This window comes from Staurois parvus, unplaced genomic scaffold (assembly GCF_062004578.1).
Source record: "Staurois parvus isolate SC_StPar_1 unplaced genomic scaffold, SC_StPar_1.0 ptg000639l, whole genome shotgun sequence".
NCBI lineage: Eukaryota > Metazoa > Chordata > Amphibia > Anura > Ranidae > Staurois > Staurois parvus.
In genome coordinates this window covers 4,067,678-4,090,309 of record NW_028318435.1, presented here as the reverse complement: position 1 = coordinate 4,090,309, position 22,632 = coordinate 4,067,678, and the positions used below count along the sequence as shown (strand labels likewise).

At 42.6% G+C, this 22,632-nt stretch overlaps 1 protein-coding gene across 1 annotated transcript in view; it reads right to left on the bottom strand.

Moving 5' to 3' along the window:
* Positions 1 to 2,055: 2,055 nt before the first annotated feature.
* MAML3 (mastermind like transcriptional coactivator 3) overlaps positions 2,056 to 22,632 on the bottom strand; it is a 483,261-nt gene continuing 462,684 nt past the window's right edge. Inside the window, exons 4-5 of the mRNA XM_089693893.1 lie at positions 20,234 to 20,318; positions 2,056 to 9,902 (exon numbers count right to left, since the gene is read on the bottom strand). Coding sequence (XP_089550019.1) covers positions 8,944 to 9,902; positions 20,234 to 20,318 — 1,044 coding nt within the window. The 3' untranslated portion in view covers positions 2,056 to 8,943. The remainder of the gene's footprint in view (positions 9,903 to 20,233; positions 20,319 to 22,632) is intronic.

Below are 22,632 nucleotides of genomic sequence, written 5' to 3'. Positions count from 1 at the left end.
TGCAGAATTCTTATGAGAATTATTTTGTTGTTGTCTGGAGACAGACATGAGAATTAATACAGGGTGTCTTAGACACCTTGTCGAATTTCATCGGAGCGCAGCTTTGGTGCTCGTGACTAATTCATGTATCTGTACGGTGATTAAAGTCGGGTTCACAGTGGTGAGCTGCGGTTTGGCAGCAGCGCAGGTGTATGTGCAGCTCTCACATGCTCTACCCATGTTTTTAGCCGCGGTCCCATAGACTTCTGTTAGGTCACACATTTATGCTGTGTTTTCTGAAAGCGCAAAACTAGTTCTGCATGCTGCATTTTTGGTGCACTTTCACAAAACACAGCAAAAACACATGACCTAATAGAAGTCTATAGGACCATGTCGTAAATGAGAGTAAAATGAAACTGCAGATACCCCCACACGGTGGCCAAACTGCAGCACCAGTGTGAATGCTGCCTTGGGGTCAAGGTAGAAGGGCTTTTGTTCACTCCGGAACTGCTCCTCTACCCATGCAAGCCTATAGTAATGCAAAAGCAGCTGATGCAGGTCAATGGCTCCTGCTCTGAATTTAGAACGATCTTAAAGGTGCCTCAAATGGATGTAAAAAGTGAGCTGCATTTTCTCACTAAAGCCTGCCAACACAGGCAAAGGGCACAGTAACCAATCAGCTTCTAACTTCAGCTTGTTCAATTAGGCTTTGACAATAAAGCCGATTGATTACTATGCACAGCTGCACCAGGTTCTGTGCGCAGGGCTGCTGTTAGAAACCACAGGGCCCCATACAGCCAACCTGACAGCCCCCCCCCCCCCCAAAAAAAAACCCACACTTTACTATGCTTCAGTCATGAATGAACACAGTGAGTGATCAGTACCGAACACTCATTGTGTTCATTCAGGAAAGGAAGTGATGGCAAATGTGACATATTTACCGGACCCTTCCCCCACTCTTCATCCTGAAGGATCCTATTGTGTGATTGCAGCTGCCAGTGGAAAGGAGAGGATGGAATCCAGCAGCACTGCAGGGGGGCCTGGGAAGCAGGGGGAAACATATGATTAACAGGGAGGGTTATGGGTGTGGCAGCGGCAATTACTGGAACAGATCCCCTGTATGGGTCTCTCTGCAGCAGCTGAAAGGTGGGAGGGAGAGGAGAAGAAGCCAGCTTTCAGCTACTGCAGAGAGAGCCATACAGGGGATCAGTTCCAGTAATTGCCCTGCCCTCATCGTGCTGTGCCGATCAACCTCCCTGCTCACATCAAATTCACCCAGCTGCCTGGGCCCTGTACAGGAGGACTGGTGGTACCCCCTTACCCCATCTGTGCACACCAGTTTTAGTAAGTCCAGTAAGTGCCCTTTTGTGTAGTTTAAAAAAAAATTAAAGCTGAATTCCAGAAATTTTCTGTATTGCATAGTTACATTGGTCGAGCTTGGCACAGAGTAAGTATACATATCTCATACCTCATAGGTCACTACAGTGATAGCTGTAATCTTCTGGGTCTTGTGTGAGCAGCTCCTCCTCTGACCATAGGGGACTGCTCGCTTGGTACTGCTGCCATTCCTAGAACGCCTTGTATTTTTTTCAATGAATATTAGGCTTTCTGTGATTGGACGAGGTGGAGATTGTGACATCACTGCCCCCTCTTCTGCACCGCATTCAACCAGAGGACACCTTGTATTCTGTGAATGGCAGAAGTGAAAAGCGAGGAACCAACTGTGCTCTGTGTGTCGAAGGAAAGCTATGCATGCAGAACCAGAGCAGGACCTCGAAGATTGCGGCTATCACTGTAGTAGTGCTCAGTGATTTTCAGTTTCCTCAGTGGCCCCTCAGGTATGAGATCTGCATTATGCCAAGATGGACCAATGTAACTATGCAGTATAAATAATTTCTGGAATTCAGTCTTAATTTCTAGGCACGCTTCTCCTTCTCTAAGACACTTTCATAACACTGGTGCTTAGTTGGTGGCTGCCTTCATACAAAATCTTTCACAAAACCAACGATAAGGATACGTGACAAATTATTAGACCACGGATGAAGCAATTGATCATTCAGAGTAAACACACGCGTATTGTTTAGATAACATTTTATTTCAATGTATTTTTTTCATCAAAAGTGGTATGCCAATATCACTTTTTTTCTACAGCCCATTAATCTACAATTTCAAGAAACAATCCGATAGAAAATCTGAAAATGTTAAAAAAAAAAATCAGCTTTGAATGGCGAAGGTTGTTGTAAGTTATACAGTCCAGATTTAAAATGAAATGCTGTCTGAAGTGCAAATCCACCGCATTGATGATGAGTCAGAGAAAGAAATAAAAATACTCTATTTTAAACAAACAGTATATATATATATATATATGTATAGAATTATTTATATATATATATATTTATTTTATTTATATATTTGTGCAGACAATAGACCCAGTGATATCTGCATTTCGTAAAAAGATATTTACAAATAACCTTTTTAAACATGTACATCAGCACCATAATTAAACAAAAAAAGAAAAGAAACCTAACCTTCCTCTGTATATGACTTGGTCCCAATGAAGATTATTTGGAGGAAGCTTTAAAATATCAGAGACCGCTCTTCTATTACCCGCAGATTATGCCACTGAATCTCCCTGCCAGGTTTTTGTATGTGACGGTATACTGCTCGCAGGAACAATGCTTTGTGGTCTGGTGATGTTAGATGTTTCCCCTGTTTCTCCATCACTTGGTAGACATCTCCTTTAGCTGACTAAACACTAATAGAATTCTGAACAAATGTTTGTACGAAAATATTTTGTACATTCGATCAATGAATACATTTTTATTCTAAAGTACTTCAAAATTTCATTTGTTTTTAACATTCATTTTTGGACTGAATATAATTTCCTGAATGAAATTCACATGCGCTGTCAGAAATGTTAGTTTGAAAAATGTTTCCATTTTACTCCTTCAAATTTTTGTAGTTGAAACTTTTTGTAGTTGAAAATGAACATCGATTTGACCCCACTAACCATTAGAAAGTTGAACGTATGTTCTTAAAATATTTTTACAAAAATTCTACCAATGTATAGCCAACTTTACACACAGTAAAGGCAGTGGTTTCATGGGCTCAATTTCAAATAGTTATACATATGGAAAAAAAAGGTGACAAGTTGTAGGCCACCAAGGATCAACCCTGCCAATCATCAATGTCCCCAGCTTTACTACATACCAACCCTCATCGGGATCTGTGGACCTAGGGGTGTTTAACATTAACATTCCTCATCTGCTTCTGTGTATACAGAATGATAAGAGACTACTGGGCCCAACAAATCTCTCTCTCCACGGGGTATCTCCTCAAAACAGTCCATAGGAAAATTCAAGACATATTCGTAGACTGAGACACTGACCACTGCTGGTCCTATTTATGTGCTTATTTATGCTGGTTCTTTTTTATTTAGAAAAATGACTGCATTTTACTGCATGTTAAAGCTGTCCAGTAGACATTCCATCCATTAATTCTCATCTATATCTGCAGCTTGGAGCTCTTTTAAAATATTGGACTAGCTGAATTTTTTGTGTAGTTACATTTCTTACTGCACACATGGCAATGTGTGATAATCACACGTTAACAGGTGTTGTGTCAGAGCAATCCATTCAGGTCCATCACACCGTATTTTTTTAGGTAACATGTCCGCCACCTTGCCACATAGACTGTGGGGTCCTGCAGTGCCAGTGCATTGCCCCCTAATAAATGTAGGTGTCATATTGGCAATATAAAGCAACATGACAATGGACCGAATAAAGTGTCATGTGTTGATACATGTTGTGGTAACTAGAGTTAACACAACAGTATGAAGCCAGCCTTAAGCAGTTCTGTTAAAATAAACAGTAAATGCTCAAAATTGTATGCGTCATGAATTTTTAATGTATCTTTATTATGGCAAATCCCTATTCTGAATATATCTGCCTCACTTTGAATAAAGAATGGAAAAAATGTTACACTGTTCACACAAATAAGTGCATAAATACATGCAATTATGCTGGTCAGAAATGCATGCGACTGCATATGCACAAGAGTGAAGAGGCCCTATTTACCAAACTAAGGGGTACATATATGAAGCAGCAGTATTAGTGTGCAGTGATATAACCAAATCACTGCTTAAAAAAAACACATTTATATAGCACAATTGTGTGCTTTAAAATGATTATTGTGCTAATCTTGGTTCAGAACTCTGAAGCAAGCGTAGCACAATTAAAATAAATGAAGAAGAAAAAAAGTTCCAGGGAAGCCAGTATGGTCATGTGACATGTCAAGCAATATCAGCTTTCCTTTTTAAAACTCTGAAGTCGTGGTTTACAGAACTGAGTAGGTGGAGGTGACCATATTTTATATGTACCTCATCTGCCCCTCCTTTCCCTATATGAGTTGGCCAAGGCATACTGTTACCCCTTATATATTGTTACCTCCTTGTGGGAGCCTTTGGATTGCAAATATCTGAGCTCCCGTTATGTGAAACAGGTTTTGCTAATATTACATAACAACATGATCTAACTTCACATAGCACTTCAAACCGGCTTCAGATTTTTTAAAAACAGATGCAAGTCCAATCTTGACAGCCACTGCAGAGTTAGTTTGGCTGAAACTGAACATTACTGAGCCCCAATGTGCTTTTCCTGCTGCAATATACATCTAACTCAAAAGTAACTGCTTAGCACTTATGCTGAACATTATATTTCTGTATCTGAATTGTTTTACTGTTTTGAAAGCCAACCTGCCTGTTTCCAGAGGCAACTTATTCCGAAGCCACAGAAATAACTCATAAAAACTGGTCATTCTGAAGATACAGCTCTTGGACCATCCCCAGCTTTGACAAGCTGATGTTAGGTCTTCAGTTACATGTTATCAGCCTACTGTATTCCCAGCAGAGAGCAGGTGATGCAACACACCTGCTGCCTGAATCCGCAAGTGGATATGCAGTAAGTATATCATTTCCTAGCCTCCATGATTCTGAAAATCTATAGAAAACCCAAAAGGTATTTAACATTGCCTCACCCCCGATAGAAAAGATAATAGTGATAGGTCCATTATCCAACATTTTGGCAAATGTAATTAGAAGATATATACAACCTCAGCGATCCCTTTGTATGTGGCTACATTGTACATTAATTGTTTTTTGGGAGCTGGTTCAGTGCCTACGTGTGCAACCGTATGTAGTTCAAAATATTACTTCAGCCCTTAAAACAGCTGCCTCCACTGTGCCCATGTGAAGAACATAAGAAGCTATATCTACGAATTGTAAGCATTTCACATGTTGAACTTTCCATACATAGCAGCATTTTCAAGCTTTGTTTATATAAAAAACTGTGTCTGATTTTGAATCTGGCATAAAATAATAATTTAAGCCTGATGTTACCATTATGAACGTAGACAATCCAAAAGACAATATTGCTTTGCATATTCATGTAACCTTTCATGATAAACATCTAATACCAATAGTATATATTTAGATCAGTTTCTGGTGTCAGGATATAAAATTAGCGATGGAACCCTAACTCTTGCTAATTTACACAGACAATAAGCATGATTTTTGCTGTCGTTTAAGAAGAAAGCATTGTCCATAAATTTGATGTTATAATCTCTAAAAACAGCTGAAAGAAAGGCCAGATACAGAAATTGCATCTGCACTGAAAGTTTTGTCAATTTGACAGTTTTGGTGGATTCATTCAGTTAAAGACCAAATTTAAAGCTGAATTCTGGGAAAAACCAATGCTGTCTAAATACAAGAACCATTTGCATTCTTACTTGAATTTTGTTGCTGTTTGCGGTTTTCTTTAAAATCTGTGTAGTAATCCAGCACGAACCAGCTCCTATATTTTGCCTTTGTGCAGGGGTTTCCTGTAATAAAGATCAGTCTCTGCTCTCTCTCTACTTGGGCAAGGCGAGTCTTGTGTCCACCCCCTTGAAGGGTTCTGTTGTCAGGTGGACCTGCTGGTCCCTACCTACAGCTCTGTATTATGCACAGGCTATATGCAGCACAGTGGTAATGTCATCATTTCTTTGACATAGCGATTTCTGGGTTTGCAATGGCATTTGGTGCACACAGAGAAGATTTATATTCTTATGGAATTTATCTGTATAAAAGTTTTTGTGTCCAGAGTTCAGCTTTACAATAAATCCAGCCAACAGTAAACAAGGCTAGAAAGTAGTAGCAGACCTTTTCTACTATAGGAGCCATAGGACCTCCCTGTTGCTTGCCATTAGGCAAATAGTGGTTCTTATGTCCTCCAATCCACTAATGGTGTGATGGTTTTGCAATACATAACCTGTATGTGATGATTTTATAAAGCACTGTGATAGTGTATTTCAAGATCTTACTATGGTACACCATTGCAGGGGCATAATTCTCAGGGTTCATTAGCCTACATTTAAAGGGAGGTTCTATTCTTAGCTATGATGTGGAAATTACTATTGCTGAGTTATCGGCAGGGGTCATACTACTTATACCTCTGTCAAATCAGTTAATTTTATGTCTCCACAAGCAGCAAATGAGGTTGCTCAGAGCTGTTCTGACTCTTTCCGGAGAACATGCCTCCAGAATGCAAAGCTTTCAGTGAATGTTCAATGCTGGAGCTTCTTCTTTGCAGAGGCCAAGCAGCTTTGAGTGCACTGCTGGCAGCCGAGCTGCTTACTGGGACTCCGAATAGAATTGAATTGGTGAAAGCATGAGTATTTAGACCCCATCCTAATCATACAGCAAGTGGACTTGTTTTAGGTTTGTAAGTATCTTGCTAGTTGATAACCACCTTTAAATTTTATTTCACCCATTCTGTAAAAAGTGGGTGTTATATAAGGAGGGTAGAAAGGTTTTGAAGGGGAATTGTTAGGGGTTGATGGTGTTGGCTATAAATAAAAGAGAATGGTTAAGTGGTGCTGGGAAAAACACAAAAAAAGCTGTTAGTAGTGTTCTTCAGTAGCATTTTAGGAGCATTAGCAATTTATTAGCATTTTTACAGTACATGTAGAAAAAATGTAGAAAAAAAGCTGTTTTAGTAGCGTTTAGGGGCGTTTTGCAGTGTTTAGGAGTGTTTAATGTTTTATTTTTGCTGGATAAACTCTCCAAAAAAACTCTCCAAAAACATTTTTTTTCCTACTCCTAGATGCTGCAGCTCAGAAAATGCTAATATCCGAAAGCAGTGTGAATGAACACATAGGAAAACACTATTTAGCTTCTATGACCAGAGGAAAAAATGATAATAAAAGCTACTAGGTGCTTAAAAAACCACTAGTGTGCATGGAGCCTTAAGTTTTATTCCATCCATTCTGTAATAGGTAGGTGTTATTTAAGGAGGGTAGGAAGGTGTTGAATGGAAGTGTTAGGGGTTGCTGGTGTTGGCTATAAATATACGAGAATGGTAAAGTGGTGGTGGGATGCTGCTAAGTGAAACCTGGGCTTATTTCTTATCATCAGACTGAAATACTTCAATTTTTCTGCCAATTCAATTGTATACCTGGGGTATAAGCATATTTTACCCCTGCAGGCCTGACATTAAGACCAAGATCCTTAAAGTAGTAATAGTTATCTAGTTAACAGTGCTGTATAAATCTTCACACTAGGGATGTAAATGTAAATATAATTTAACTCATAGTCTTTTTCATGAAACTATTTTTCGTGGAGAATATTTTTCTGTTTTTGCTTCAGTTTTTTTGTGTCCGACTGTCCCTATTTGTTTAAAATAAATAAAACCATCTGCAATTGTGCCTTTCATGTAACTAGTTAAAAACAGACAACAATAAAGTCACATTAAAAAATCAAACGAGTTTTTTTGGTTCAAAGTTAAAAATGATGAAAAAGTGACTTGGGGAAGAAATCTAACATTTCTGTGTTTTGGCACCAAGGTTAATTGTCCTAGCAGCAGCACAGGAAATAGCTGCAATATCACGCTGAAAAGCTCAAGCTGGAATTCCCCACAGTTTGTTTTTCAATTACATCTTAATAAATGCTTCAAATATTTTTGGAATAGTAGGGCTAAAAAGAAATAATTAACCAAAAATGTTGTTACCGAGACATTTTATTACCACAAGTGACTTTGCTTTTGCTGATCACCCCTCAAATAGTCTGCCTGTGACTGAAGAATATTTTAATTATACTTGTCAAAAGTCCAAGATTTCTGAGTACGGACCTAAGAACTAGAGGAGAAGTGGGAGGATTATCCAGTTAGCTCATTTTGCTGAGGTGGGACTAACTTTAGAGAAAGTTCACTTAGGAATGTTGGCAAGGATGATTTCTTATGGTGTCCCTACTATATAGGCAAACCTTCTCAGCAATAGTCTACTACATATATAATTATATTGGTATATTGGTGCAGGCTTACACACTTTAATGTGTAGTCTATTCAATGTATATTCTACATCATAAAACTGAACTTTATTTAGTGATAATTTTAGGATCCTGCCATAGTTATAAGCTCTCTTAATTCTTGAGTAGTAATATATCTATACTGTTTCCTGTCTTGTACTCTATTGTAGAAATGTGGCACTTTGTAACTCTGCCTCCCTGTCTGATTTTAAAGCAAGATATTTATTGGCCAAACCCGTTAGCCATATATATTTTCAAAATCAAATAAGTTAATTTACTCTAATGGAAGTGTCTGCTTCCTTGGTAAGACCCATATCAAACTTGTGGGTAACCATGCAGATATTTGGCCACTCCAATCTCCTCTGCTTGTATGTAATGCATGAATCCAAGCCAATGATAATGGGATAAACCAAACGCTTTCACATCACCGTTACCATTAACATCTATCATCTCAAGCTACTGACTATAAGACAACCTTTTCCCCACCTTGACAGCATTGCTTTCCCACCAACTTGCTTCTGTAACTGCCCGCAGTTGAGCTTATCTACACAGAAAAGAAATGGATGGGGTGCTGTCCTTTTCTGTTTAGCACATTAAAATCTTTACGCAACTGTTCAGATTTTTTTTTACTGATTTCCAAATAACTCATCGAGTTCCTGCATCCACTCATCTCCTGGCCCTCTGCTCATAATTGAGTCTACAAGGTCTGTGCCATCTGGTAGACCTGGAAAGGGTCCAGTGCTGGAGTCTGTGTAGCTGTATGACATGTCTTGATTCCTGTCATATGCTTGACTCTGGTTACTCTGAGGAAAATTTGCAGTGGATAACTGCTGTGGAGCCTGATTAAATCCTGTCATGGTTGGGACACCAGTGTTCATGCCAGACATCATTTGTCTTGGCTGATTGTTGCCTTGTCCAGGTAATGATGGCATCATCTGTCTGCCCATTGCAGGGTTTAGGGCTCTTACTGCTCCCGTGCTGTCAACAACACTCTGGCCCATCCCTTGTTGAAAATGTTGTTTGCTTATCCTTGACTGTCCAGACTGCATTGGATAAACAGATCCATTGTTATAAGCCCCCATATCACCGCTAGTTCTCATGCCTTGTAATCCACGTTGGGTCCAATTTTGCGCACCCTGCGGTAAGGATGTCATCATGTTTTGAAGTCTTGGAGCCTGAGATCTGGTCATAGGTTGACCAATAGGTCCTTTAATTTGTTGATGTTGAGGCATTACAGAGTTTACAAGCATATTCTGACCAAATCCCCCAACAATGCCCAGCGCCTGTCCAGAATTGGGTTGCCGTGGACCCTGCACAGCACCATGGCTCATGTTTAAGTTTTGGTTTGGGTGCTGCATTATTTGGTTTACTCCTGCGTTCATGCCATACATTCCCGGCTGACTTGATGATGTGTTGCTATAGGGAGCCATTCCCATCTCAGGCTGGAGAGGCCCAGTAGGCATTGTTCCTGGGTTTTGAGAAGGACCCATAGGCATCATACCAGTGTTCTGGGCCATAATTCGAGATGCTCTCATACTCTGAAGTGCTGCTTGGTTTCGAGCCACTGCAATGTCTTGTGGTGACCCTATATAAAAAAAAGAATCAATGAAGATATGAAATATTTTCATTATTTTATGTATAATCACATTATTTTTATTTAAATTACTTTACTGAATTAAGCATTGGTCTCCAGCAAATGCAGGGCTATTGAAATTTCATTGCATGGCTACTAATCAATGTTCTATGAAAAGCACCATACGAGAGAGTAAACTGAATTCTGAATAACACTGAGGCCATTAATCTGAAGTGCAAGATGTCTTAACAGTCAAGGAGGAAGAAGGAAGGTAAAAATCAATATAATAGGAAAATTGCCTCCTGTGCTGGCCTTATGATGTGTAGTCAGACATGTTTAACCTTGTTCAATACAGAATCAGATGAAATCTATAGGAGGGTCTCAGTGACAGGGATTATTGATTGTTGTAATACCGGCATAGCTCCCTGTCCTTGCCGATCATGAAGCAGTGTTAAGATGAAGACCAATCTCATTCCTAGGATGGAATTAAGAAGATAATCAGTAAAGCTGGATACAAGGATTCTGGTTACGCATCCGCAAATGAGCTCATATTATTTTGTTAGTTTGGCTTTGTGCAAAATTGTTCTGGAAACAAACACTGTCCAAATTAAATACAAAGCATTTGCATGCATTGTATCATATTTCTCTTAACATTTACGGTACCTTTAAATAGGATATGCATGCTTTCTAATAAAGAGATTTAAAGACAATTTGCTGGTACTTCGAGTAGTCTCCCAAACCAACATGCCATGGCTGAATGGCAGATCATTCTGACACATAAAGTTACAACACTTCCAGGTAGTATAGGAGCTTGCAGCTAATCTCTGTCCCCACACATGCCTGTTGGCTCATAATTACGATATGCAGCCAGTAAAAATGTGCAGCAGGTAGGAAGGGAAGGGCAAGCTTCGGTACCAGGAAATGCTCAAGCTTTGCCAGAGTCATGTGGGAACGTTTGGGAGGTATGTGATGGTACCCCTACATTGGTGCCTGCACTTCATACCTGGAGCGCTTTTCACACATCATCTACAGTGAAAGAATTTAATTAATGTGACCATATTGGATTTGATGTCACAAAAGTGGATATTTGGAAGGTAAAGTTTTCTGTAAATATTCTGACCAGAGCTTATATCTAAGGTTTCATATACACATAATTAACTTTGAAAAAAGACAACTCGACAGTCACTGCTTCTCCTAGGTCTGACATAGGTTGGAATGTGCAGGATGAGCCACATATTGATGTGCCATCCTGGAGGAGTTGGACTGCCTGTGCAACCTCTGTAGGGTCCAGATATCTCCTCATGCTACCAGTAGTGACACTGACCCTAGCCACATGCAAAACTAGTGAAAAACAGTCAGAAAAGATGAGTAGGGAAAAAAATATCAGTGGCCTCCACCTGTAAAACCATTCCTCTTTTGGGGGTCATCTCATTGTTGCCCATCTAGTGCACCTGTTGTTAATTTCAAGCAGCTGAACCTGATTAACAACCCCCTCTGCTACTTAACTGACCAGATCAATATCCCAGGAGTTTAATTGACTTGATGCTATACTCTGATTAAAAAGTGTTCCTTTAATTTTATGGAACAGTGTATATTATATATATATAATATATATATGTATGTGTGTGTCTTAAAGTGCCAGTGAAGGCTGAAAGTTTTTTACCTTCATGCATTCTATGCATGAAGTTAAAAAACCTTCTGTGTGCAGCAGTGCCCCCAGCCTCCTCAATACTTGTCTGAGAGTCATCGCGATCCAGCAATGTGAATGAATGACAGCCTTGGCTGTTTTGGGTCTCTACCTCCTCATTGGCTGAGACAGCAAGCAGGAGCCATTGGCTCCTGCTGCTGTCAATCACAGCCAGTCAGCCGATGAGGGGAGAGAGGGGGAACATGGAGCAGCAGGTGCCCATATAGCAAGCTGCTTGCTGTGGGGGCACCCGACAGACAGGAGGAGAGCCTGTAGGGGCCTGAGAAGAGGAGAATCCAGGCAGCTCTGTGCAAAACCACTGCACACAGTAGGTAAGTATAGACATGTTTCTCATTTTACAAAAAAATAACCTTTAGAATCATTTTAAGCTGTGCATACGTGGATTGAAACTTGGCAGGTCCCTGTTGAACCATATAAAATTTCAATCCATGTATGGGCACTGTGGTTATACAGAACTCCAACTGCCACTCAACTTCTGTTCAACCACCCTGTCGGATTTTCCCTGCTCATTTAGTGCTGCAGGCTACAGCCTGCAAATGCTGATCAGTGTATTCTGTTAATGGGAAAGTCTCACCGCTGTCAGAATAAAAGGACTCTGTAAGGAGGTTTTTTTTGTTTGTCTATGGATTGCTTTAGGAGTCATTCACACTATATATGGTGACCTGGGCTTTTCAGTACAAGAACAACACAGGGCACAAGCAATTGTTTTCTATGTGCCTTGTTCATCCCACAATGTAGCGATGATATGCGGAAAAATGCATAATGCAGCTCACTGTACTGCATGTCACCACACCACAGCTCATTTTGTGACAATTAAAAGAATGTCAACAGTAGGATGCATTGCATTAACTCATTGCATCGCCTCTCACTGCTGTAACCCAACTAACACCAGTCTGCACACAAAAACACTGCAGACTGGTATCAACAAAACTTTATACAGGATATATAGCTAATTGGATTTGGTCCATACCCTACTTGAATTCAGTCAACCCCCAAACCTAATTTAAAGGTCAGTCCACCCATAAACAATGTTTTAGCTTTACATGGAGCCTGATGGGACAACCCTTGACTTGTCATGTGTCAAGGATACATAATGCCATAATTCTTAACTCTACACACTATACACCTGGGAGTTTGGGTGTTCTTATGTTTCATACTCCATAATATAATAATAAATAATATACCCAACAGGGACATTGGGAACCCACTGTAATGGCCTCGGCAGACCCAGGAACTGAAATGTGGAGACCTCACCAAAGTGTTAGAAGGTTTCACTCTGAACACTGAAATATCAGCTTTACGTAGACTGACCCTTTGATTCAAGTGTCAGTTTTTACTGATCATCATTACAATCTATACACAATATAACTGGCCCCTGATTTTTTTAATCAACCAGTTGTACAACTAGCCCAGCCATGAACTAACTGACTCATTAATTCTTGTTGCTGTGTAAAAGTAAGTTAGTGATAATTTGGTGCAACGTGGGATTTCTCCAGTGATCTGCTCACAGTAAGCTCCTTCACCTTTTTGCTGTACACATGCTGGGTAGGAGAGCAGAGAATATGTCAGACATAAAACTGTGGTGATTGAAGGCTCTGTCCTAGCATCTCTGTGTGGCATGAAGATATAGGTAGAGCAGCAGGCTTTATCATGACATGATGAATTATTATTATACAGCGGCTGGAAAGCCCTGATCTGTGCAGTAATCCCTTCGGCAGCTAAGAGGTCAGGAGCATCAATCTTGGCTTTACTGTCTCCAGATTGCTGAATGTGTGCGACATAAAGTCATGATAACTTACACAGGGAGCAGACACAGGTGTTATGGCTGTGGCAGCGTAATATCTCTGAAGTCAGTGTGAGGCTACGCCAGGTATATTAATACTGTCTTTTCTTTGCCGAAGGATGCAGCCAACCAATAGACTTTAACCTAAGCTCTTTCTTATAGAAGAAGGATGCTAGAAATATTATTCAAGCAATCTGCAACGATAAGGCCAGATTTTCAAGCACACCTAAAGGACTTTTCACCCTGAATCAAAATACAGAGCTGCCAGCTAATTAAAGTTAGAAGGTTTACTTTTTAACTCAAAGTGATATTAAAGCTTACATTTTTTAAAATTAAAATAACAAACATGTTATATTTACCTGCTCTGTGCAATGGTTTTGTACACAGCAGCTCCGATCCTCCTTTTCTGGGGTCCCTCGTTGGTGCTCTTGGCTCCTCCTCTTGTCAATGTGCCACCATAGGAAGCCACTTCCTATGGTGACACACGTGCAGGCTCGCTCCCGAGAATTGCTGTCTGTGTCTCTTGACACAGAGAGCAAGGCTTGGCCCCATCCCCTCATCATAGAATTTTATTGGCTGGAGCCAATGGCTGCTATCAATTTTCCCAGTGAGGAGGCCCAGAGCCGGGAGAGCCGTTGCTCGCGTGCACAGCGCTGGATTAAGATTGGGCACAGTTAAGTAATGGGGGCTTGGGGGGAGGGGGAAATCTTGTGGACAGAAGGTTTTTTTATGCATAGAATACATTAAAGTAAAAAAAAACTTAAGGCTTTAGATTAACTTTTATGCATTCTTCTGTGCCCAGCCCCCCCCTTATACTTACCTGAGCTGAGGTGAAATCGAGGTAGCAGGAGGAGCCATTGTCTCCTGCTGCTGTCAATTGCAGGCACTGAGGGAAGGGGGTGAAGCCAGGAGCGCCTACAGGAGGACCCCAGAAGAGGAGATTTGGGGCTGCTCTGGGCAAAACCACTGCACAGTAAAGGTAAGTATAATATGTTTATTTTTTTGTTTTTAATGTAAGCTTTAATATCACTTTAAGGGGAAAAAACCTACTACCTTTAGAACCATTTTAATTGGCTGGAAGCTGACAGTTTCAGGGTGAAAAGTATTGTACGTGTGCTTAAAAATCCTGCCTTATACTTGCAGATTGCTGGAATAATTTTTTTTTTTTACATTTTTGCTTATGGATCACTTTTAAGTAAATCTCCAAACAAAACGTATGTTCTAGTTTTGGATGCAATGGGAAAGGGTTAGAACCCCTGCAAGTATTTTTTCTATTATTCCATGTGTCCTTGTTGGGGAGATTCACTATTGTTTGCTTATTATTTATTAATTACAAGCATTTACACAGCACTGACAATTTATGTAGCACTTTACTTACTGTACATTTACATCAGTCCCTGCCCACAAGGAGTCTACAATCTAAGGTCCCTATCTTACACAAGTATATACAATGGTAAATTTAGACAGTAGCCAATTAACCAGCCAGCGTGTGTTTAAAGAATGGGAAAAACTGGAGTATCTGCAGAAAACCCATGCAAGCATAGGGAGAACATTCAATTTTGGTGCACATGGTGTCTTGACCAGAATTATGGACCCCAGTGCTGCAAGGCAGAAGTGCTAACTACTAAATCACTGTGCTGTTATCCAAGGTCATCTATCCTGATGATCTTGGCTAACTGGATAGTTAGTCAAGAAAAGTTTAAAATGTCATAGTTATCACCAAACAGGAGGAAAATGGAAATACCCCATTAGTGACAACTCAAAGGTAGGACTTCTTTGCTTATCCTTAAGAGAGAAAATGAGTGGATATTGCCCTAGACAGCAATAAACATATGACAGTGGTTCCCACCCTTCCCTGCTCTGTCCACAATAAATGTTTGGCCTCTTTATTTTTGTAGGATTTCTGTAGAAATGCCTTCAAAAAGATCATGATCCTTAAAGAGTAACTCCACTTTTGTTGAGAAAAACATTCCCCTCTACGCGATCTATGTACATTGCAAGAACTTTAACAAACTTTGCTGCAGATTCCTACCTTTTGTTATTCTGATGAAATAGCTGTTTTTGTTCATGTGCATAGTGAATCTGCATGGGATTGTCTTTATAATTATCAATCAGTTGCATCCCTTTAGATGTGATTTCACTTTGAGAGAATCTCACCAAAAATTATATTTTTGTAGCAGGGGATGCTCAAAATCTGATTTGTATCTTAGTGCAGACTTCTGAGAAAAACAGTGAGCCAATCATGCAAGCAAGAAATGACATATCTGTAGGGCGTTCTGTACACCACCTGTGTACAGAAGGCCTCCAAGTAGTCATATTGCACTGCATTTTACAGAAAATGACAGCACTGCAGATTGAAAAGGAAAGGTAATTTTTAATAACATTCAATTACAATATGACTTGTGTCGCAATTGTGTCTGCAATATTATTTTTTTATTTGCTTATTTTTTTCCCATGAAAGTGGAGTTACCCGTTAAGTTAAAATTCTCACTCACCAATAGCAGAGCCAGTTGAATGTACTCCATTAAAGTTTATGGCTTTAAGACTGACTAAATGCCTATATTATTATTATTATTATTATACAGTATTTATAAAGCGCCAATAGTTCACTCAGCGCTGTACATTACAAAGGGGGACAGAACATGTGACAGAACAATACCAATACAATGTGATACATGAGGGGATCGAGGGCCCTGCTCTTTCGAGCTTACAATCTAGAAGGGATGGGATAGTGGTACAGGAGGATATAGCTGTGGGGGATGGAGTGGTAGGAAGAGTGGAGGAGGTCAGCAAGTTAGCAGGGGGTGAGGTAGGCTTCCCTGAAGAGATGGGTTTTCAGGGTGCGCCTAAAGGAGAGGAGAGTAGGTGATAATCTGATGGGTTGGGGAAGGGAGTTCCAGAGGATGGGTGACACCCTGGAGAAGTCCTGGAGGCGGGCATGGGAGGAGGAGACCAGGGAACTAGAGAGAAGGAGGTCTTGTGAGGAGTGATGTAGTTCGGGGCAGTATGGTGGACGGCTTTGTACGTCAGTGTTAGGATTTTAAATTTGATCCGTTGCGCAATCGGAAGCCAGTGGAGGGATTGGCAGAGGGGGGTGGCGGAAATGGAGCGGTTGGAAAGGTGAATGAGTCTGGCAGCCGTATTCAGGATCGACTGAAGCGGGGATAGCCAGCGGCGAGGCAGGCCAGTGAGGAGGGAGTTGCAGTAGTCGAGTCGTGATATGATGAGGGAGTGGATGAGCTGTTTAGTGGTTTCTGGGGTTAGGAACGTGCGGATTTTGGCGATGTTGCGGAGGTGGAGTCTGCACGAGTTTGTTAAAGATTGGACTTGGGGCTGGAAGGATAGGTTGGAGTCCAGAATGACACCAAGTACTCTGGCCTGCAGAGCGGGTTTGATATTGGCGTTGTTGGATGTGATGTAGAAGTCAATGGGGGGTGGGGTTCGGGCTGGGGGGAAGACAAGAAGCTCGGTTTTGGAGAGATTCAGTTTAAGGAAGTGGAGCGACATCCAATCTGATATGTCGCTCAGTAGGTGTGTGATTCGGGCAGAGACCGAGGGGGTGAGGTGGGGGGTTGAGAGATAGATTTGTATGTCGTCGGCATAGAGGTGGTAGTTGAAGCCGTGAGAGTGTATGAGTTGGCCAAGGGAGGAGGTGTAGATGGAGAAGAGAAGGGGCCCAAGGACAGAGCCTTGAGGGACCCCAACAGAGAGGGGGAGTGAGGGGGAGGTGGTAGCATTATAGGTAACGCTGAAAGAGCGTTGTGACAGGTAGGATGAGAGCCAGGAGAGAGCAGAATCTCTGAGGCCGAGGGAGTGTAGTATTTTGAGGAGGAGGGGGTGGTCAACTGTGTCGAAGGCCGCAGAGAGGTCAAGGAGTAGGAGCACTGAATAGTGGCCATTAGCTTTGGCGGTTAGCAGGTCGTTGGAGAGTTTGAGTAAGGCAGTTTCGGTGGAGTGTAGGGGGCGGAAGCCAGACTGTAGGGGATCGAGGAGGTTGTTGTTGTTGAGGTGAGAGCATAGACGGGTGTAGACGAGGCGCTCGAGGAGTTTAGATGTAAGTGGGAGCAGGGAGATGGGTCTGAGGTTGTTCGGGTCATTGGGGTCCAGGGAGGGCTTTTTAAGTATGGGGGTGATGTGTGCATGCTTCAGTGGGGAGGGGAAAGTGCCGGAGGAGAGGGAGAGATTAAAGATGTGGGTGAGGGTGCATAGGATGGAGGGGGAGGGAGGTCGTAGCAATTGTGAGGGGATAGGGTCGAGGGGGCAGGTGGTGAGGCGGGCGTCAGAGAGGATCTTGGAGTCTTCCTCGATGGTAGTAAGGTCAAAGGTGTGGAGTGTTGGGGGAGCTTCAGTATGAGGAATGTAGTGTGGGGTGGGAGTGGAGGTCAGAGCAGTGGTGGGGCCGTGGGAGAGGGGTGATGAGGGGGTAGCTGAGTGAGGGGGAACGGGGTTGGAAGGAGTTAGAGCAGTGACGAAGTCCCTGCGGGTAATGTCGAGGGGGAGGAGGGATGAGGGGGTAGCTGTGTGAGAGGGGGCGGGTTGAGAGGGCGTGTGAGTTGCGGCAATGTCCTTGCGAATTGTGTCAATCTTGTTTTTGAAGTGATTGGCAATCTCAAGGGCGGTGAGTGAGGTGCTGGGTGGAGGTGGGGGTGGAGAGAGTAGAGAGTTGAAGGTGGAGAAGAGTCGGCGAGGATTGGAGGAGAGGGCCTTGATGAGGGTCAGGAAGTAGGCTTGTTTGGCTGCGTGGAGGGAGGAGGTGTAGGTGCGGAAGGCAGATTTGTAGCAGGTGAAAGCTTGTTGGGATTTTGTTTTGCGCCATAGTCGCTCCAGGGCACGACTGTGTCGTTTGAGGGTTTTGGTGTGATCAGTCTGCCAGGGCTGGAGTGGTCGGGGTCTGATGTTGCGTGTGGTTAAAGGCGCTAGTGAGTCAAGGGCTGCTGACAGCATGTTGTTGTAGGCAGTCATAGCCAAGTCGGGGCAGGACAGGGGGAGGATGCGGTCGTGGAGTTGATCAGCTGCAGAGTGGAGGGGGGCAGGGTTAAGGTTGCGGAGGTTACGGCTGGTAGTAGTGTGACATTTGGAGGGGTAGGCGTTGGAAGACGAGGAGATAGAGAAGGTGATCAGGTTGTGGTCAGAGAGAGGGAAGGGGGTGTTAGTGAGGATGTGGGGAGCGCAGCGTTTGGAGAAGACAAGATCAAGGATATTACCGTCGGAGTGGGTGGTGGATTGTATGCACTGTGCAAGTGCAAAGGAGGAGGTTAAGTGGAGGAGACGGGCTGTGTCCGGGTTGTCAAGGTTGACAGGGATGTTGAAATCCCCAAGAATGATGGTGGGTAGCTCAGAGGAGAGGAAGAAGGGTAGCCAGGAGGAAAAGTCATCCAGGAAGCGGGGTATGGATCCAGGAGGCCGGTATATCACAGCAATCTTCAGGGGGGTTGGGGAGAATAGTCGGACGCAGTGGGCCTCGAAGGAGGATAGGGAGGGGGGGTTTGGGAGGACTCGGAAGGTGCTCTGCGGTGACAGGAGCAGACCAACCCCACCACCTTTACGACCGTTAGGTCTGGGTGAGTGGGTCCAGGTGAGACATCCATAGGAGAGTGCAGCAGGGGAGGTAGAGTCAGTGGGCTGGATCCAGGTTTCCGTGATCGCCAGGAGGTTGAGGGAGCGGGAAACAAAGAGGTCGTGGATGGCGGTAAGCTTGTTGCACACCGATTGGGCGTTCAGTAGTGCACATGAAAACGGGGGGGGAGATTTTAGGGAGCAGGGGGACAGATACTAGGTTGCGGGGGTTGCGGTAGGACATGGAGGCGGGAGGGTGTTGTGCGGGTGAGGGAGGTGGTGGAGGGCCAGGATTCAGGGAGATGTCTCCCGCGGCTAGGAGGAGGAGAAGGGTGAGAAAGGTGGCATGGGAGCGGGATGTGCAGGAGCGTGAGAAACTCCTAGTGGAGGTGTTCGGGTCAGTGGGAGAGTGGAATAATAGGAGGAGGTGGTGGGTGCCATAGAGGGGCGAAGGAAGCAGTGAGGACACAATATACAAATGTTTAGGAGGAGCAGAGGGATATAGTGAATGGATTTTGGGAATAGAGGAGAGGAAAATAAGAAGGAGTAGAAGAGGCATTTTGGGGGGTGATGAGAGCAGTAGTAGGGAGATGATAGCAATGGGGGAGATGTGCAAGTTTTGGGGTGGAGCAGAGGGGTAAAGAAATGAGATTTGGGAACAGAGGATAGTAGTATGAAGAAGAGTGTATTATATAAAGGTACACAGAGTGGGACTCAGGCATGTAAGAGATGTTTCCCAGGGTGTTTCCTTGCAGTCTGTCCAGCATGCAGTAGAGTTTCTTGCTGTTGTTGTGTCTTTCTCCTGCTTTAGTTCAACTGCTGTGTTTAACTGCTTCGCACTCTTTCGAAGCCGCACCCCCATCAGAGACTGTGCCCCCCATCAGAGATCTCCCCCCATGAGCTGATCTAAATTTATAGGGAGATGCTCAAATGAGCATTCAACTCCACCCCAATTAGAAGCTGATAAGGCTCACATGAATAGTGGGGGGTGTCTCATAGGAACCAGGCTACAGTCGTAAACTGGGTGCAACTGGAGGTGAGGACTGCTGAACATTCACACAAATATAAATACACCATTTGTTCTGAATATAACAGGAGTGAAAGCGATTATGAGTTAGGAGTGGTTAAAGTGGTATAAAGATTTTACCCTGCATTCTGGGATGATTTATTAAAACAGGAAGGAAGGACCTTCAACTTCTGGATATCTGTTGAGAAGATTATAAAATACCCCAACATAGACCCCAAGGGCTCTAGCTTTTGTGTTTGCATTAACGCCCAGAGGAAATTATAACTCACCTTGAAACTGGCTGACTTGCTGCACTGCGTATGGATTCCTCTGTTGCTGAAGATGCTGTCTGTTCATGTGTGGCTGCTGTAACTGCTGTAAAAAGCAGAGAGAGATGGTAAATATGAATATATACTGTAGTACTGAATCTGACGTGTCCTATACTTAAAGTGTTACTAAACCCACATGAGTAAAATCAGTCTGTATATGCAGTAAAGCATGCTTGTTATCCTCACTGTGAAATCTAAGGGTTTAATCCTCTGCATTGTGTAAAAAGGCTGTTTGATCCTGTCTTCTCTGATCTTCCCCTTCTTTTACTGTCCCCAATCCATCTGCCGACAGTACAGAGCCCTAGGAGACACTCTGCACATGCTCAGTTAAGTGTATATGGCTAGAGAGTTTTCTTTTCTTTGGGAGGGTGCATGTGATCAGCACAGGGCAAATCGGCACTGTCCAGACAGAGGGTCAGGGGTTACAGTCTGAGAAGAAAGAAAACTCTTCCTACAAGATTAACCAGTGCTCAGCTGGACACTGATAGAAGTCACAAGACTGCTATATACTGCTGAGGAGAAAATGTATTTTGTTTATATTTACTAAAATAACTGCATTTCCATGATCTGTGTGCTGTGGGAGACCAAATATAGTGAATGCAGGGTCCTGGGTTTAGTAACACTTTAAGACGGCAGTATGAGGGTGGATCTCATTGGCAGAAAACCATGATATTCTTAGACAAGCCTTTTCTCTCCTGTTGGAGGATCTTTCCATTGCTGTATATTTGGTAGTAATCTGGAGCACTGGGTATTCTCTATTCTCCTTTGACTTAAAGGAAACCTACATTAAGGGCGTATGACGGGATCTATTGCTGACTTCCCCTTCTGAAAATATTAGTTGACTTGAGTACTTTCTGAGTCACTGACCTGGATCAAATATGAAAGTACGTAGTTCCTACTTATATTCTAATTACCACATCAATGTCTCAAAATGTTGACAGGGATAGCAGCCAGGCTTCTAGCATTATTTGAAGAAGATCAGCAGTAGGAGCCTCCATATTTTCCCTAGTGCACTGCAAAAAACACATTTGGTTTGATGCCTCCTCTCTAGCAGTACAAACTCAACTTTCCTTCTCTTCCCTACTGCTCTATTCAGCCAGAGTCATTAAAAAATCCTGTTTAAAATCTGAAAGATGCTCCAGATGTTTTCAGGCACTGGGAGATGGGGTGTGTCTATGCAGCTTGCAGTACATAGAGGGCACAGGGAACATTACAACACAGGATGCTGTTTCATCGTCCGATTAAGTCAACAAGGGTATCTGATTAAGGGACATGGGAAGCTGCAAAGTTTCAGGCTTTAAATTGTGATGCATACATATTTTACCTGTGTACTTTGTTTCACTGAAATTCTTGCTTTCATAGCAGTCAGAATAAATGTTCCTTAAATATACAGTGATCTTTTTTATTGTTTGTCTGGCAATTTACAGAAGTGCTTATATTTAATATAGACTATATATAAAACTTATTATTTGAAAATATTGTAACAAACAGTTTAGGGATGGTATTTCCAATTAAAGCCAAATGCTGGGTACACATGAATTGACATTCAGCAGGAACAGTACGAATTTCGAACAGTGTGTAGCCTCTCTGTTCAACAGAAGCTGATTGTTAGACAGCGTCTGCCGGTCGGTCTTTCTGGAAAACATGCATCTGATCAACTGCTTTTTTGCCCCTCTCGCCAGATACACACCCTGTACCAATGGTTTTTATAGTGCAGATATAGCCTAATATTATGGAGCCCATTTATTCCAAGCTGCATACAGCTTTATCAGGCTATCTAGCTGTCATCAGTGCAGTGTATGGAAACCATGACTTGTATGGAGTAGGGCTTGGGACCCAACAGGACAATGTAACCATGCAGGTTATGGTAACAATGGACTAAAGCAATCAAAAGGCCCCCACTCTAAACAGTGCATAGCACAGTAAAGTTTACTTTACTTTAAAGCCAGCTTTACTTTAAACCTTGCACATGGAGCCTTCCATCTAAAGTGTATTTACCCGGGTGCTTTAGTGCATCCGGATGAAGAAGACGTGCATTCTGGCACTTTGTCCCCAAGTGCACAGGGCGCTAAATTGTGGTAATACTCAAAACAGTATTCAGCACCATTCAGCCGCAGCCTGCTACAGACTTTGACAGGCTGCCTGCAGGAAGGCTAGCTGCTGTCCCTCCCGGGCACATTAAAATGCAGGGAGGGACACACTGGAGCTCAATAGCCCTGTGTGTAAGGGGCCTATGGCTTCGTTCACACTGGCACTCCTTAATTTTGCTTTTCTAAATGTAGACATTTTCTGGGAATTATAAACACCTTTTATGCGGCCCCATTTTTTTCCCGAGTTTAGATGTTCCTGCTTTAAAGCTG